General features: G+C 42.9%; 1 protein-coding gene across 3 annotated transcripts in view; it reads right to left on the bottom strand.

Moving 5' to 3' along the window:
• Positions 1 to 18,405, bottom strand: part of CCDC71 (coiled-coil domain containing 71) — an 80,686-nt gene that overhangs the window by 5,309 nt on the left and 56,972 nt on the right. The window contains exon 2 of one of the 3 annotated variants that reach the window (XM_056524751.1): positions 17,346 to 17,459. The exons of the other annotated variants lie outside the window; for them this stretch is intronic. Within the exon in view, the coding sequence (XP_056380726.1) occupies positions 17,346 to 17,459 (114 nt within the window). The remainder of the gene's footprint in view (positions 1 to 17,345; positions 17,460 to 18,405) is intronic. 3 annotated transcript variants of the gene reach the window in all.

The raw sequence follows: 18,405 nt of genomic DNA, 5'->3' as shown, positions 1-18,405 counted from the left end.
GAAGCTTGGCCATGTGTCATGTAAGTGGAAGTCCGGTGACATAGGGCCTGACGAAGCACATTCCAGCGTGACATGAACCGTTGCCTGACGTTCCCCTTCCCGCTGCGGGTCCACCCTCCCTTTCCCTCTATTGCACCCCCCAATATTGAAGCTATGCAATAAAGAACCAATGGCTATCAACAGAATTGGTATGTGCTCCGGTTCTCTCTTTCTATTGAAGTATATATGTGCCTATTACTTCACTTTTGATACGTGAGCACTGCTATTCTAAGCCTGCGGGGGTCAACATGTCTGAAGGTGTTTAGGATCCAGCTTATGCAAGCAAGAGATCCACCTGTGTGAGCGGTGCTGAATAGAATGTTTTATGTACTACTGACATTGTTTTACTCCTGCTCACCCACTCTATAACCCAGTGAAATGGGTTTTAGTGCAGGTGAACAGGCTATCAGTTCCCCTTTAACACATTTGGACGCTGTGAACATCTTTGATTATGGCATCTAAAGGGTTAATGCTGACATCATCCTGATTGGTGATGTACCGCATTGGACCCAGCCCCGCCTCTTTAACCCCTTAAGGATGCAGGACGTAAATGTACGTCCTGGTGAGGTGGTACTTAACGCATCGGGACGTACATTTACATTCTGTGCATAACCGCGGGCATCGGAGCGATGCCCGTGTCATGCGCGGCTGATCCCGGCTGCTGATCGCAGCCAGGGACCCGCCGGCAATGGCCGACGCCCGCGATCTCGCGGGCGTCCGCCATTGACCCCTCAGGTGCCGGGATCAATACAGATCCAGGCATCTGCGGCAGTGCGCGATTTGAATGAATGATCGGATCGCCCGCAGCGCTGCTGCGGGGATCCGATCATTCATAACGCCGCACGAAGGTCCCCTCTCCTTCCTCCGTCCGGCTCCCGGCGTCTCCTGCTCTGGTCTGTGATCGAGCAGACCAGAGCAGAAGATGACCGAAAACACTGATATGTTCTATGTCCTATACATAGAACAGATCAGTATTAGCAATCATGGTATTGCTATGAATAGTCCCCTATGGGGACTATTCAAGTGTAAAAAAAAATGTAAAAGTAAAAAATCCCCTCCCCCAATAAAAAAGTAAAACGTCCGTTTTTCCTATATTTGGTATCGCCGCGTGCGTAATGTCCGAACTATTAAAATAAAATGTTAATGATCCCGTACGGTGAACGGCGTGAACGAAAAAAAAAAAGTCCCAAATTCCTACTTTTTTAAAACCTTTTATTAAAAAAAAAATTATAAAAAATGTATTAAAAGTTTTTTATATGCAAATGTGGTATCAAAAAAAAGTACAGATCATGGCGCAAAAAATGAGCCCCCATACCGCCGCTTATACGGAAAAATAAAAAAGTTAGAGGTCATCAAAATAAAGGGATTATAAACGTACTAATTTGGTTAAAAAGTTTGTGATTTTTAAGCGCAACAATAATATAAAAGTATGTAATAATGGGTATCATTTTAATCGTATTGACCCTCAGAATAAAGAACACATGTCATTTTCACCATAAATTGTACGGCGTGAAAACGAAACCTTTCAAAATTAGCAAAATTGCGTTTTTTGTTTTAATTTCCCCACAAAAATAGTGTTTTTTGGTTGCGCCATACATTTTATGATATAATGAGTGATGTCATTACAAAGGACAACTGGTCGCGCAAAAAACAAGCCCTCATACTAGTCTGTGGATGAAAATATAAAAGAGTTATGATTTTTAGAAGGCGAGGAGGAAAAAATGAAAACGTAAAAATTAAATTGTCTGAGTCCTTAAGGCCAAAATGGGCCGAGTCCTTAAGGGGTTAAAGGGGTACTCCGGCCCTAAGACATCTTATCCCCTATCCAAAGGGGGGATAAGATGTCTGATCTCAGGCAGCACCCACCTGTCTCAGCGGCACGAAGCGATCACTCCGTGTCTGAAGCCTCACAACCACGGGGCTGGAGTTTCATGACATCACGACTCTGTCTCCTTGTGACGTCACGCCCCGCCCCCTCAATGCAAGTCTAAAAATTTTTTTTTTATCTAATGGTGCCAAAAAGTTATACAGATTTGTAAATTATTTCTATTTAAAAATCTTAATCCTTCCAGTACTTAGCTGCTGTATGTTTCACAGGAAGTTGTGTACTTCTTTCCAGTCTGACCACAGTGCTCTGTGTTTAGATTAGGAGCAAATCCCCATAGCAAGAATGTCCTGCTCATCAGAATTACCTAATCCTGACCACGTACATCTAATTTTTATGTCTTGATCACCTATATTTATTATAAAAATACCTTTTCATTAGCTCACAGTGTTCGAAATCCTCTCAAGGAAAGGGGGCGTGTCCCTCCCTTGTGGTGGTGGGAGGTGATTGGTCTGTCTGCACATGAAGCCTTGTCCATGACTCATGGACAAGTCTAATGCTGCTGCAGGGCTGCTTAGTGTCCCAGTAGGTATGGGGACCCCCTAGCGGTGAGATTTCCAGAAGCTGTTGTCTTTAATATTCAAATTTTTTAAACAACCATATTACAAAAGGTCTTTCATTTTCATTAGTAACAACATAAAGTTTTTGGATCTGACAGCGACCATTTAACCAATAAAATATTGAACCCTATTGTTGGCAGCAATAAAAATAAAATAAAAAAGCCCTCGAATGGCTTTGATGACGACAAAAATAAAAGAATTACAACACTTGCAAGCCAACAATGAAAAAAAATAAAAATTAAATAAATACTTTGGCATTAACCCCTTAAGGACGCAGGATGTAACTGTACATCCTGGTGAGCTGGTACTTAACGCACCAAGATGTATATTTACGTCCTAAGCATAACCGCGAGCATCGGAGCGATGCCCGGATCATGCGCAGGAGGTCCCAGCTGCTGATCGCAGTCAGGGACCCGCCCGTAATTGCGGACATCCGCCATTAACCCCTCAGATGCCGTGATCAATACAGATCACGGCATCTGCAGGATCGCGGCCATTAAAATGAATGACTGGATCGCCCGCAGCGCTGCCGTGGCGATCCGATCATCCAGTCTTCTGCTCTGATCTGCCTTCCCACAGACCAGAGCAGAAGATGACCGATATCACTGATCAGTGCTGTGTCCTATACATAGCACTGAACAGGATTAGCAATCGAATGATTGCTATAAATAGTCCCCTATGGGGACTATTAAAGTGTAAAAATAAAAGTAAAAAAAAATGTGAAAAACCTCCTCACCCAATAAAAATGTAAATTGTCCCATTTTCCCTATTTTACCCTCAAAAAGTGTTAAAATATTTAATATACATATTTGGTATCGCCACGTGCGTAAATATCTGAACTATTAAAATAAAATGTTAATGTTACCGTGAATGGCGTGACCGTAAAAAATAAATAAATGTCCAAAATAGCTGCTTTTTTTTAATAAAATTTTATTCCCCCCAAAAATGTATAAAAAATGGATTACAATTTTTATATAAGCAAATATGGTTTCAATAAAAAGTACAGATCACGGCGCAAAAAATGAGCCCTCATACCGCCGCTTATACGAAAAAATAAAGAAAAAAAGTTATAGGTCTTCAAAATAGGGGGATTTTAAACATACTAATTTGGTTAAAAAGTTTTTTTTTTTTTAAGCGCAACAGTAATAGAAAAGTATGTTATCATGGGTATCATTTTAATTGTATTGACCCAAATAATAAAGAACACATGTCATTTTTACTGTAAATTGTACGGCATGAAAACGAAACTTTCAAAAATTAGCAAAATTGCGGTTTTCTTTTTAATTTTCCCACACAAATAGTATTTTTTGGTTTATGGTAAAATGAGTGATGGCATTACAACGGACAACTGATCGCGCAAAAAACAATCCCTCATACTATTCTATGGATGAAAATATAGGAAAGTTATGATTTTTTTGAAGGAGAGGAGGAAAAAAACAAAACATAAAAATAAAATTGTCTGAGAGTCCTTTAACCTCTTAAGGACCAATGACGTTGTGGAACGTCATGGCACCCTGGGCTTTAAGGACCAATGACGTTCCACAACGTCATGGCGTTTTCCAGTCTCTGCCGCTCGCCGGGCAGAGATCGGAACCGGGTGCCTGCTGAAATCCTTCAGCAGGCATCCAGGGCAAACGCCGAGGGGGGCCATGTAGGCCCCCCATGTCGGCGATCGCCGCAAATCGCATGTCGGCGATCTGCGGTGATACCGGGCTGATTGGGTCTCTGGGACCCGACCGCCCGGTAATTTCGCATGATCCCGGCTGTCACAGACAGCCAGGACCATGCTGGAGCCTAGGAGCGAGGTGGCAAGCCTGCCACCTCCTCCGATCCCCTGCGATCGGTCGGTTAACTAACCGACCAATCGCAGGGGGGGGGGGGGGGGGGGGCGGTTATTTCCTCCCGTCCTGCCCGGCCCCTTGAAGTCCGGAGAGGACGGGAGGAAGACCAGAGGACGTGGTGGGGGACGGGGGGAGTGCTGGGGCCCGGCTCCGGTACTTACCTCGTCCCTGAAGACCCGGATCCCGGCGGCGGAGACGGCGGCAGCGGCGACAGGTGAGTTGATCTTCAGCCGCGGTCGGGCCCTTTACAGCAATGCACGTCGCCGTAAAGCGACATGCATTGCTGTAATGGGACCCTGTAAACTACAACTCCCAGCATGCCCAGACAGCCCTTGGCGTCTGGGCATGCTGGGAGTTGCAGTTTTGCAACATTTGTAGGTCCACAGTTTGGAGACCACTGTGCCCTTCCAGATGTTGCAAAACTACACATCCTCAGCATGCCCTTACTGTCCAGGCATGCTGGGAGTTGTAGTTCTGTAACATCTGGCACTTCAGATGTTGCAGAACTACAACTCCCAGCATGCCTGGACAGTTTCTGCATACTGGGAGTTGTAGTTTTGCAACATCTGGAAGGGCACAGATTGGGAACCACTGTATTAGTGGTCTGCAAACTGTAGTCCTCCAGATGTTGCAAAACTACAACTCCAAGCATGCTGGGAGTTGTAGTTCGGCAACATCTGGCTTTAAAGATGTTGCCGAACTACTACTCCCAGCATGCCTGAGAATGTTTGAGAGTTGTGGTTTTGTAACAACTGGAGGCACACTGGTTGGGAAACATTGTCTGTTTCCTAACTCAGTGTTTCCCAACCCGTGTGCCTCCAGCTGTTGCAAAACTATAACTACCAGCATGCACTGATGGACTGTGCATGCTGGGAGTTGTGGTTTTGCAACAGCTGGAGGTCCCCCCCCTGTGAATGTACAGGGTACACTCACATGGGAAGGGGGCTTACAGTGAGTATCAGGCTGCAAGTTTGCGATGCAGCAAATTTTGCGCGGCAGCTCAAACTCGCTGTAACCCCCCGCCCATGTGACTGTACCCTAAAAACACTACACTAACAAAAAATAAAATAAAAAGTAAAAAAACACTACATATACACATACCCCTACACAGCCCCCCTCCCCAATAAAAATGAAAGCATCTGGTACACCACTGTTTCCAAAATGGAGCCTCCTGCTGTTGCAAAACAACAACTCCCAGTATTGCCGGACAGCCGTTGACTGTCCAGGCATGCTGGGAGTTTTGCAACAGCTGGAGGCACCCTGTTTGGGAATCACTGGCGTAGAATACCCCTATGTACACCCCTATGCAAATCCCTAATTCAGGCCTCAAATGCGCATGGCGCTCTCACTTTGGAGCCCTGTCGTATTTCAAGGCAACAGTTTAGGGTCACATATAGGGTATCGCCGTACTCGGGAGAAATTGCCTAACAAATTTTGGGGGGCTTTTTCTCCTTTCACCCCTTATGAAAAGGTGAAGTTGGGGGTCTACACCAGCATGTTAGTGTAAAAAAAAAATTTTTTTTACACTAACATGCTGGTGTTGCCCTACACTTTTCATTTTGACAAGAGGTAAAAGGGAAAAACGCCCCCAAAATTTGTAATGCAATTTCTCCCGACTACGGAGATACCCCATATGTGGGCGCAAAGTGCTCTGGGGGCGCACAACAAGGCCCAGAAGGGAGAGTGCGACATGTACATTTGAGGTGATTTGCACAGGGCTGGCTGATTGTTACAGCGGTTCTGACAAACGCAAAAAAAAAACCACGTGACCCCATTTCGGAAACTACACCCCTCACGGAATGTAATGAGGGGTGCAGTGAGAATTTACACCCCACTGGTTTCTGACAGATCTTTGGAACAGTGGGCTGTGCAAATAAAAAATTTTGTACAGCCCACTGTTCCAAAGATCTGACAGACACCAGTGGGGGGTAAATGCTCACTGTACCCCTTGTTACATTCCTCAAGGGGTCTAGTTTCCAAAATGGTATGCCATGTGAGTATTTCTTGCTGTTCTGGCACCATAGGGGCTTCCTAAATGCGACAGGCCCCCGAGCAAAATTTGCTCTCAAAAAACCAAATATCACTCCTCTTCTGAGCATTGTAGTTTGCCTGTAGTGCACTTCAGGTCAACCTATGGGGTACCTCCATACTCAGAAGAGATGGGGTTAAATTTTAGTGAAATTTTTTAAACATATTTTACATATGCAAAAGTCGTGAAACACCTGTGGGGTATTAAGGCTCACTTTATTCCTTGTTACGTTCCTCAAGGGGTCTAGTTTCCAAAATAGTATGCCATGTGGGTATTTTTTCCTTTTCTGGCACCATAGGGGCTTCCTAAATGCAACATGCCCCCCAAAAACCATTTCAGAAAAACGTACTCTCCAAAATCCCCTCGTCGCTCCTTCGCTTCTGAGCCCTCTACTGCGACCGCCGAACACTTTACATAGACATATGAGGTATGTGCTTACTTGAGAGAAATTGGGCTACAAATATAAGTATACATTTTCTCCTTTTACCCCTTGTAAAAAATCAAAAATTGGGTCTACAAGAACATGAGAGTGTAAAAAATGAAGATTGTGAATTTTCTCCTTCACTTTGCTGCTATTCCTGTGAAACACCTAAAGGGTTAAAACGCTGACTGAATGTCATTTTGAATACTTTGGGGGGGTGCAGTTTTTATAATTGGGTCATTTATGGGGTATTTCTAAGATGAAGACCCTTCAAATCCACTTCAAACCTGAACTGGTCCCTGAAAATTTGTGATTTTGGAAATTTTGTGAAAAATTGGAAAATTGCTGCTGAACTTTGAAGCCCTCTGGTGTCTTCCAAAAGTAAAAACTTGTCAATTTTATGATGCAAACATAAAGTAGACATATTGTATATGTGAATAAAATTTTTTTTTTATTTGGAATATCCATTTTCCTCACAAGCAGAGAGCTTCAAAGTTAGAAAAATGCAACATTTTAAATTTTTTCATCAAATTTTGGAATTTTTCACTAAGAAACGATGCAAGTATCGACAAAATTTTACCAATAACAAAGTAGAATATGTCACAAAAAAACAATCTCTGAATCAGAATGATAGGTAAAAGCGTCTTAGAGTTATTAATGCTTAAAGTGACAGTGGTCAGATGTTCAAAAAACGCTCTGGTCCTAAGGTGTAAAATGGCCTGGTCCTAAAGGGGTTATCCAGGAAAAAAACTTTTTTTTAGATATCAACTGGCTCCAGAAAGTTAAACAGATTTGTAAATTACTTCTATTAAAAAATCTAAATTATTTCAGTACTTATGAGCTTCTGAAGTTAAGGTTGTTCTTTTCTGTCTAAGTGTTCTCTGATGACACGTGTCTCGGGAAACGCCCAATTTAGAAGCAAATCCCCATAGCAAACCTCTTCTAAACTGGGCGTTTCCCGAGACACTTGTCATCAGAGAGAACTTATTCTTATCATTGACGCACGGACAGCCTCACTACCCGGACGCCGAGGGATCAGAACCATCCTACTTCTCCTGGGCCTCCCCGCCAGCCCCGAAACCGTACCTTCTGGACTTCTCCCCACCTTTTGTACCTCTCCCCTTTGGACCCCGCTACCGCAGTCTATCATGTGCCCTAGGGATCTCTAGTATCTACACCTACTCGACTTAATCTATATCGGAGTGGAGATTCTTTTTCAACATCCTAATAGGAGGAGTCACCAAGCACCCGGACCCAAGACTGATATTCATACGCAGCTGTCCAGATCAGTGTGTCACTCTCATCATATCACCATACAAGTATATCTAATGTACGCTTCTTCAATCTACATGTGATGATGCATTGCTACTAGATGTACGGTCTCCCATGACCTTATTTCTGCAAGTATTCTCCACGAGAATCCCTGAGGAGCTATCTGTACTCACACGGATAAGCGAAACGCGTTGGATTAATGCAATCTCTGTGTAATGCATAAGTATATCTCTATCTATGCAACACATACAATTGTGGGTTTTTAAACGTGAATACTACTACATACCCCTGGCTACCCCCCTCGGGTTCTGATACTGTATTATTTTTACCACATGTATGTTACACCTCTAAACACCTTAAGCGTGATATCTAAGATCAAATACTGTATATTGGATCTGTCGGGCTATTAGCCTCGGTCAACTGTATCTTGGCGACGCCACAGTATTGTTTCAACATCCCCTCTACAGCCTAGGGCCAATAGGAGGTTCCAGTGTAGGCCCAGGTCACTAGGACAGGGGACTTACAGTATCGCCAGGCAGGGCTAATAGATAGGGACATACTAGTCACGCCTTACTCATGCTCGATCCTAAGTATACTATCTAATTTTTGTGCTTGTTAAAAAATATACTGGCCCACACCAGTTGCTACACGATTACAGTGTTGTACTTTAATCAATAAATATATTGCATATGAAATATGTTGTTCTTGATTTTTCAGAGAGAACTTAGACAGAAAAGAACAACCTTAACTTCAGAAGCTCATAAGTACTGAAAGGATTAAGATTTTTTAATAGTAATTTACAAATCTGTTTAACTTTCTGGAGCCAATTGATATATATAAAAAAAAGTTTTTTCCTGGAATACCCATTTAACCCCTTAACCCCTTAAGGACTCAGGGTTTTTCCGTTTTTGCACTTTCGTTTTTTCCTCCTTACCTTTTAAAAATCATAACCCTTTCAATTTTCCACCTAAAAATCCATATTATGGCTTATTTTTTTTGTCGCCAATTCTACTTTGCAGTGACATTAGTCATTTTACCCAAAAATGCACGGCGAAACAGAAAAAAAATCATTGTGCGACAAAATAAATAAAAAAAACGCCATTTTGTAACTTTTGGGGGCTTCCGTTTCTACGCAGTGCATATTTCGGTAAAAATTACACCTTATCATTATTCTGTAGGTCCATATGATTACAATGATACCCTACTTATATAGGTTTGATTTTGTCGCACTTCTGGAAAAAATCATAACTACATGCCGGAACATTTATACGTTTAAAAATGTCATCTTCTGACCCCTATAACTTTTTTATTTTTCCATGTACAGGGCGGTATGAGGACTCATATTTTGCGCCGTGATCTGAAGTTTTTATTGGTATGATTTTTGTTTTGATCTGACTTTTTGATCACTTTTTATTCATTTTTTAATGTTATAAAAAGTTACCAAAATACGCTTTTTTGGACTTTGGAATTTTTTTGCGCATACGCCATTGACCGTACGGCTTAATTAATTATATATTTTTATTGTTCGGACATTTACGCACGCGGCGATACCACATGTTTATTTTTATTTTTTTTACACTGTTTTATTTTTTTTATGGGAAAAGGGGGGTGATTCAAACTTTTATTAGGGAAGGGGTTAAATGACCTTTATTAACACTTTTTTTTAACTTTTTTTTTTGCAGTGTTATAGGTCCCATAGGGACCTATAACACTGCACACACTGATCTCTCATCCTGATCACAGGCGTGTATTAACACGCCTGTGATCAGCATTATCGGCGCTTGACTGCTCCTGCCTGGATCTCAGGCACGGAGCAGTCATTCGTCGATCGGACACCGAGGAGGCAGGTAAGGGCCCTCCCGGTGTCCGATCAGCTGTTCGGGACGCCGCGATTTCACCGCGGCGGTCCCGAACAGCCCGACTGAGCAGCCGGGATACTTTCAGTTTCACTTTAGAAGCGGCGGTCAGCTTTGACCGCCGCTTCTAAAGGGTTAATACCGCACATCGCCGCGATCGGCGATGTGTGGTATTAGCCGCGGGTCCCGGCCGTTGATTAGCGCCGGGACCCACGCGATATGATGCGGGATCGCGGCGCGATCCCGCTTCATATCGCGGGAGCCGGCGCAGGACGTAAATATACGTCCTGCGTCGTTAAGGGGTTAAGGACCCAGCCATTTTACACCTTAGGACCCGGCCATTTTTTTGCACATCTGACCACTGTCACTTTAAACATTAATAACTCTGGAATGCTTTTAGTTATCATTCTGATTCCGAGATTGTTTTTTCGTGACATATTCTACTTTAACATAGTGGTAAAATTTTGTGGTAACTTGCATCCTTTCTTGGTGAAAAATTCAAAAATTTGATGAAAAATTAGAAAATTTTGCATTTTTCTAACTTTGAAGCTCTCTGCTTGTAAGGTAAAGGGATATTCCGAATATATTTTTTTTATTCACATATACAATATGTCTACTTTATATTTGCATAATAAAATTGATGTGTTTTTACTTTTGGAAGACACCAGAGGGCTTCAAAGTTCAGCAGCAATTTTCCAATTTTTCGCAAAATTTCCAAAATCACAATTTTTCAGGGACCAGTTCAGGTTTGCAGTGGATTTGAAGGGTCTTCATCTTAGAAATACCCCACAAATGACCCCATTATAAAAACTGCACCCCCCAAAGTATTCAAAATTACATTCAGTCAGCATTTTAACCCATTAGGTGTTTCACAGGAATAGCAGCAAAGTGGAGAGAATTCAAAATCTTCATTTTTTACACTCGCATGTTCTTGTAGACCAAATTTTTGAATTTTTACAAGGGGTAAAAGGAGAAAATGGATTGTTATTTTTGTAGCCCAATTTCTCTCGAGTAAGCGCATACCTCATATGTCTATGTAAAGTGTTCGGCGGGCGCAGTAGAAGGCTCAGAAGCGAAGGAGCGACAAGGGGATTTTGGAGAGTACGTTTTTCTGAAATGGTTTTTGGGGGGCATGTTGCATTTAGGAAGCCCCTATGGTGCCAGAACAGCAAAACCTCCCCCACATGGCATACCATTTTGGAAACTAGACCCCTTGAGGAACGTAACAAGGAATAAAATGAGCCTTAATACCCCACAGGTGTTTCACGACTTTTGCATATGTAAAGAAAATATATATAATTTTTTTCACTAAAATGTGTGTTTCCCCCCAAATTTCACATTTTTGCAAGGGTTAATAGCAGAAAATACCCCCCAAAATTTGTAACCCCATCTCTTCTGAGTATGGAGGTACCCCATAAGTTGACCTGAAGTGCACTACGGGCGAACTACAATGCTCAGAAGAGAAGGAGTCATATTTGGCTTTTTGAGAGCAAATTTTGCTCGGGGGCATGTCGCATTTAGGAAGCCCCTATGGTGCCAGGACAGCAAAATAACCCCCACATGGCATACCATTTTGGAAACTAGACCCCTCACAGAATGTAACAAGAACGTAACAAGGGGTACAGGGAGCATTTACAACCCACTGGTGTCTGTCAGATCTTTGAAACAGTAGGCTGTACAAAATGTTTTATTTGCACAACCCACTGTTCCAAAGCTCTGTCAGACACCAGTGGGGTGTAAATTCTCAATGCACCCCTCATTACATTCCGTGAGGGGTGTAGTTTCCGAAATGGGGTCACATGTGTTTTTTTTTTTTTTTTTTTTTTTTTTGAGTTTGACAAAACCGCTGTAACAATCAGCCACCCCTGTGCAAATCACCTCAAATGTACATGGTACAATCTCGCTTCTGGGCCTTGTTGTGCGCCCCCAGAGGACTTTACGCCCACATATGGGGTATCTCCGTAGTCGGGAGAAATTGCATTACAAATTTTGGGGGGCTTTTTTCCCCTTTTACCTCTTGTCAAAATGAAAAGTATAGGGCAACACCAGCATGTTAGTGTAAAAAATTTATTTTTTTTACACTAACATGCTGGTGTAGACCCCAACTTCACCTTTTCATAGGGGGTGAAGGGAGAAAAAGCCCCCCAAAATTTGTTAGGCAATTTCTACCGAGTACGGCGATACCCCATATGTGGCCCTTAACTGTTGCCTTGAAATACGACAGGGCTCCGAAGTGAGAGCGCTATGTGCATTTGAGGCCTGAATTAGGGATTTGCATAGGGGTGGACATAGGGGTATTCTACGCCAGTGATTCCCAAACAGGGTGCCTCCAGCTGTTGCAAAACTCCCAGCATGCTTGGACAGTCAATGGCTGTCCGGCAATACTGGGAGTTGTTGTTTTGCAACAGCTGGAGGCTCCATTTTGGAAACAGTGGCGTACCAGACATTTTTATTTTTATTGGGGAGGGGAGGGGGGCTGTGTAGGGGTATGTGCATATGTAGTGTTTTTTTTTACTTTTTATTTTATTTTGTGTTAGTGTACTGTAGTGTTTTTAGGGTACAGTCACACGGGCAGGGGATTACAGTTTCCCGCTGCGAGTTTGAGCTGCCACGCAAAATTTGCTGCATCGCAAACTTGCAGCCTGATAATCGCTGTAAGCCCCCTGCCCATGTGAATGTACCCTGTACATTCACAGGGGGGGGACCTCCAGCTGTTGCAAAACTACTACTCCCAGCATGCACAGTCTATCAGTGCATGCTGGTAGTTATAGTTTTGCAACAGCTGGAGGCACACGAGTTGGGAAACACTGAGTTAGGAAACAGACAATGTTTCCCAACCAGTGTGCCTCCAGTTGTTGCAAAACCACAACTCCCAAACATTCTCAGGCATGCTGGAAGTAGTAGTTCGGCAACATCTTTAGAGCCAGATGTTGCCGAACTACAACTCCCAGCATGCTTGGAGTTGTAGTTTTGCAACATCTGGAGGACTACAGTTTGCAGACCACTAATACAGTGGTTCCCAATCTGTGCCCTTCCAGATGTTGCAAAACTACAACTCCCAGTATGCCAAAACTGTCCAGGCATGCTGGGAGTTGTAGTTCTGCAACATCTGAAGTGCAAGATGTTACAGAACTACAACTCCCAGCATGCCTGGACAGGAAGGGCATGCTAAGGATGTGTAGTTTTGCAACATCTGGAAGGGCACAGTGGTCCAAAAACTGTGGACCTCCATATGTTGCAAAACAGCAACTCCCAGCATGCTCAGACGCCAAGGGCTGTCTGGGCATGCTGGGAGTTGTAGTATACAGGGTCCCATTACAGCAATGCATGTCGCTTTACGGCGACGTGCGTTACTGTAAAGGGCCCGACTGCGGCTGAAGATCTACTCACCTGTCGCCGCCGCCATCTTCATCGCCGGGATCCGGGTCTTCAGGGACGAGGTAAGTACCGGGGCCGGTCCCCAGTACTCCCCCGTCCCCCGCCGCGTCCTCCGGTCTTCCTCCCGTCCTCTCTGGACTTTCAGGGGCCGGGCAGGATCAGGGGCCGGCGTCTATGCAGCGTACTAGGCCGGAGCCTGCCCGGAGTGGAGAAGATGACCCCCGGAGAAGGACAGCCCGGACCGGTTCACCCTCCACCCGGAATGGCGCCGGACACTACAGGATGGAAGGATGGATGGCCCGGACCACCCTGACAGGTAGGGGAGAGAAGCGGGTAGTGGTGGCGGCGGCGGCCTATGGCACCGCAAAAGCCACTGCAGTGCATTGATTTAAAGCGCCCGCTTTAAATCAATGACCTGCAGCGGTGTCGAGGGGGGATAAATAGCCGATAACTTATACCGGAATATCGGTATAAGTTATCGGCTATCGGCCCTAACCTCCACAGATTATCGGTATCGGCCCTAAAAAACCGATATCGGTCGATCCCTAACACATATATATATATATATATATATATATATATATATATATATATATATCTCTATCACACACACACACACGCATATATATTTATTTTACACACACACTTATTTTCTGACTAAAATATGTAAAATTGTAATATGTAATATAATTACAGCGGAACCATAAAAAATTAAAAACACACGTCATTCTCTAACTTTTGGGGGCTTCAGTTTCCATGCAGTGCACTTTTTCGAAAAATGACATTACCTCTATTATTTAGGTCCATACGATTACAATGATAACCAATTTATATAGGTTTTATTTTGTTTTACTACTTTTAAAAAAATGATAAAACTTTTTCTACAAAAATTAGTACGCTAAAAATTGTTCTGACCCCTATAACTTTTCATTTCCGCATATGAGATGTGTGAGGTCTGTTTTTTTTTTTTACATTAACAGTAGTTTTTATCGGTACCATTTTATATTTTGATGGGACGTTTTGTTTACCTTTAATTCATTTTTGTATGATATATGAAGTGACCAAAAATATCTAATTCTGGGCTTTGGTATTTTTTTTAATTATTTTTTTATTTTTATTTTACTTGTACGCCATTGTCCCTGCGGTTTATTAACATGATTTTTTTTATAGATCAGACAATTACAATACCACATATGTTTATGTTTGATTTTGTTCACATTTTATTTTAAAAAGGGGAACGGTTCAAACTCATTAGGGAAGAGGTTAATTCCCATTTTATTATCTACCCCCTCCCCCCTTTTGTTAGTCCCTATATGGGACTATTACATGCAATATTCTGATTGCATACCCTGTTTAATGCTATGCAATAGCACAAAATTGATCAGTGTTATCAGCGCTCCATTGCTACAGCCTGCCATGGCTTACTGGAGCACCGATTGGATGGAGAGGAAGCAAGTAAGGGCCGTCCCGTTGTCCTCTCAGCTGATCGGGAACCCGCAATTTCACCATGGGTGTCCCGATCACCCCGACTGAGCAGACCGTGTTCCTTTTTACATTTTAGATACTGTGACCAACTTTAATTGCGCCATCTAAAGTGTTCCTGAGTGTGTGTCATAGAACTGGAGCGGGCACAGGGCTTACATGTACTCCTTGTGTCCTTAAAAGCTACTCCAGTGGAAAACAATTTTAAAATCAACTGGTGCCATTAAGTTAAACAGAGTTGTAAATTACTTCTATTTAAAGATCTTATTCCTTCCAGTAATTATCAGCTGCTGTATGCTGCAGAGGAAGTTGTATTTCTTTCTGGAATTATTTTCTGTCTGACCACAGTGCTCTCTGTCAACACCCCTGTCCATGTCAGGAACTGTCCAGAGTACAAGCAAATCCCCATAGCAAACCGCTCATGCTCTGGACAGTTCCTGATACGGACAAAGGTGCCAGCAGAGAGCACTGTGGTCAGACTAAAAAGAACTCCAGAAAGAAATACAACTTCCTCTGTATAATACAGCAGCTGATAAGTACTAGAAGGATTAAGATATTTAAATAGAAATAATGTATAAATCTGTTTAACTTTCTAGCACCAGTTGATTTAAAAAAAGAAAAAAGTTTTCCACTCGAGTACCCCTTTAAGGTATTAAGAGACATGAATCTTTTATTTTTCCATCCACAGACCCATGTGATGGCTTGTTTTTTTAGCGCGACCATTTATTACTTAAAAAAAATAAAAATAAACCAAAAATAACATTTTGCAAATTGGGGGAGGGGGGTGTCTGTTTTTACACACTGTACTTTATGGTAAACAATAGTGTTTTTTTATTGTACTACTTTTAAAAATATGAAAAGTTTTTTGACAAGATAAGTATCTTAACCCCCTTCCCAAAAATGGACATATATGTACATCTACTGCTGGCTCCTGTTGTATGACGCGCGCTCAGCATCTGAGCGCGCATCATACCCGGTTGCTATCAGACCCATGGCTAATGTCAGATATCTCCAATCGGGATGATGTCCGACATTAACCCTTTAGACACTGCAATCAAAGTTGATTGTGGTGTCCAGAAGTGGTAAATTCCATTCCCCACTAGCTCAGTGGGCTGATCGGGACTTCCACGGCGAAACCACGGCATCCCGTTCAGCTGACCTTCCTCCCTGCCGTTCGATCGGTGCTCTATCCTTGCATTCAGCTATGCTAAGTTGAAGCAATGGAGCACCGATAACAGTGATCAGTGCTCTCCTATGGAGAAGCATTGATCAGTGTATGCAATCTAAACATTGCATGTTATAGTCCCCTATGGGGACTAAAAAAATAAATAAATAAAAATAAATAAATAAAGTAAAATAAATATAAATTAAGGCCTTCCCTAATAAAAGTTTAAAATCACCTACTTTTACCATTTTTCAAATAAAAAATAACCTAAACATGTGTGGTATCGCCACATGCATAAATGTCCAAACTATTAAAATATAAATGTTTAAAAAACGCACAGTCAAAGGCGCAAGCTGGAAAAATAATTCCAAATTCCAGAAATGTGTATTTTTTATTACCTCATATACTAAAAAGAAAAAACATTAAACGCGATCAAAAGGTGCCATCAAAATAAATATGGTCCCAATAAAAACTACAGATCAAGTCGCAAAAGAGACTCATACAACCCTATACAAAAGGAAAAATAAAAAGTTATAGGGGTCAAAAATGGACAATTTTAAGCATACTCCTTTTCATACAAAACATTAGAAAGGTAGTAAAATATAAAAAAAATATATATATTTAAATTGGGTTTCATTTTAATTGTATGAACCTACAGAATAAAGATAATGAGTCATTTTTTACAGAAAGGTGCACTGGGTAGAAACCTCCAAAAGTAGCAAAATGGTGTTTTTTTCTTCAACTTTGCCCTACAAACAATTATATGTTTGTAATGACATCACTCATTTTACCTCCAAATGTACAGTGAAACAAAGTACAATTTGTGACGCAAAAAACACTCATACTGGTCTTTAGATAAAAAAATAAAAGTTGTGTCTATTAGAAGTCGTGGAGGAGAAAAAACCTCAAAAAAAAATCTTTACCTATATAGCCTTTAAAAAAAAAAAATATATATATATATATATATATAAATCTGTATGAAAGCTGTATATATTTAGGGGTACCGTCGCTGGGACTCCCAGCGATCTTTGCTGCGGCACCCCAGTCATCCGGTTCACGAAGCAAACTTCACTCCGTGCCGGATGACTGGCAATGCGGCATCTCGTGACGTTATGGCCACACACCCCTGCTCCCACAGACTTGCATTGAGGGGGTGGGGCGTGATGTAACAAGCCTCCGGCGCGGGTCCATCGCGGGGTCCGAGTGGTGGAACCCTTGCGATCAGACATCTTATCCCCTATCCTTTGGATAAGATGTCTAGGGGCAGAGTACCCCTTTAACCCCTTAACGACGCAGGACGTAAATGTCCGTCCTGGTGCGGTGGTACTTAAAGGGGTACTCCAGCCCTAATACGTCTGATCCCCTATCCAAAGTTCCAATTAAAGTAAAATTTTCAATATTGAGAAATATTCCTGACACTGCAATACTTATTCCATAGCCTTGTACATCAATCAAGGAGCGGCGAGAGGCGAGAGCAAGCAGGCATATTAGGCTGTGGCACTTGAGCAACTTCGCTCTGTCAACTTGACAACTGCATGAGCAATAAAAAAAAAAAAAAAAGATTTTAGAAGTTTGGCAACCACCTTCAGCTTCAGGAAAGGTACATTTTGCTTTTATAACCCAACAGCTATCCAGCGGTGTTTACAATTCTTGGCCACAAACAGAACAGACAGATTGTGCATTTTTAAAATACTATAAGGTTTTTACACAGTTTTTTTCCATGGAATCTGCACCGTAAATCCCACTATGATAACTCCTTCCCTGGCCCTTCAACCACACAGATGCCGTGGTTGGGGGAATGCTCCCCCTGTCAACCTCATACATTGCAGTAATGCGGTAATGAGCAGTTATGATATAAGCCAGCTTCTCAATACAGAGCTATGGCAGAGCCGGCGATTGCGGAATGCAGCACTCCGACTCTGCCATAGAGTTGTATTGAGGGGGCGTGCCAGCCTTCCCGTGGGCTGCTGGGGCACCGTACAGGAGATCGGGGGGGGGGGGGGGGGTTTGTTCTGTCTCAGCCTAGTGGTTGGACCCCCCCGCAATCTGACACTAAGGGGATATGTTTTTTAGGGATCGACCGATTATTGGTATGGCCGATATTATTGGCCGATAATCACGATTTTGGGCATAATCGGTATCGGCAATTACCTTGCCAATAAGCCGATAATGCTCCGCCCCCCACCGCACCGCGACTGCCCCCCCGACCCACCGCACCGCGTCGCACCCCCCACCGTAGTGCTGGGCGGTATAACGGTATGGATTTTTGCCCATACCGCTATACTGGTCGGGCGCCTCCCCCACCCTCCGAGTCAATAAAAAAAAAAAAAAAAAAAATTAAACTTACCCGTAATGGGGGTGGTCCGGGCCATCCATCCTTCCTGTAGTGTCTGGCGGCATTCCGGGTGGAGGGTGAACCGGTCCGGGCTGTCCTTCTCCGGGGGTCATCTTCTCCACTCCGGGCAGGCTCCGGCCTA

The sequence above is a fragment of the Hyla sarda genome, chromosome 6 (assembly GCF_029499605.1).
Source record: "Hyla sarda isolate aHylSar1 chromosome 6, aHylSar1.hap1, whole genome shotgun sequence".
Lineage (NCBI taxonomy): Eukaryota > Metazoa > Chordata > Amphibia > Anura > Hylidae > Hyla > Hyla sarda.
Note: the sequence above shows the minus strand (reverse complement) of the source record. Positions and strands in the feature narration are given on the sequence as shown.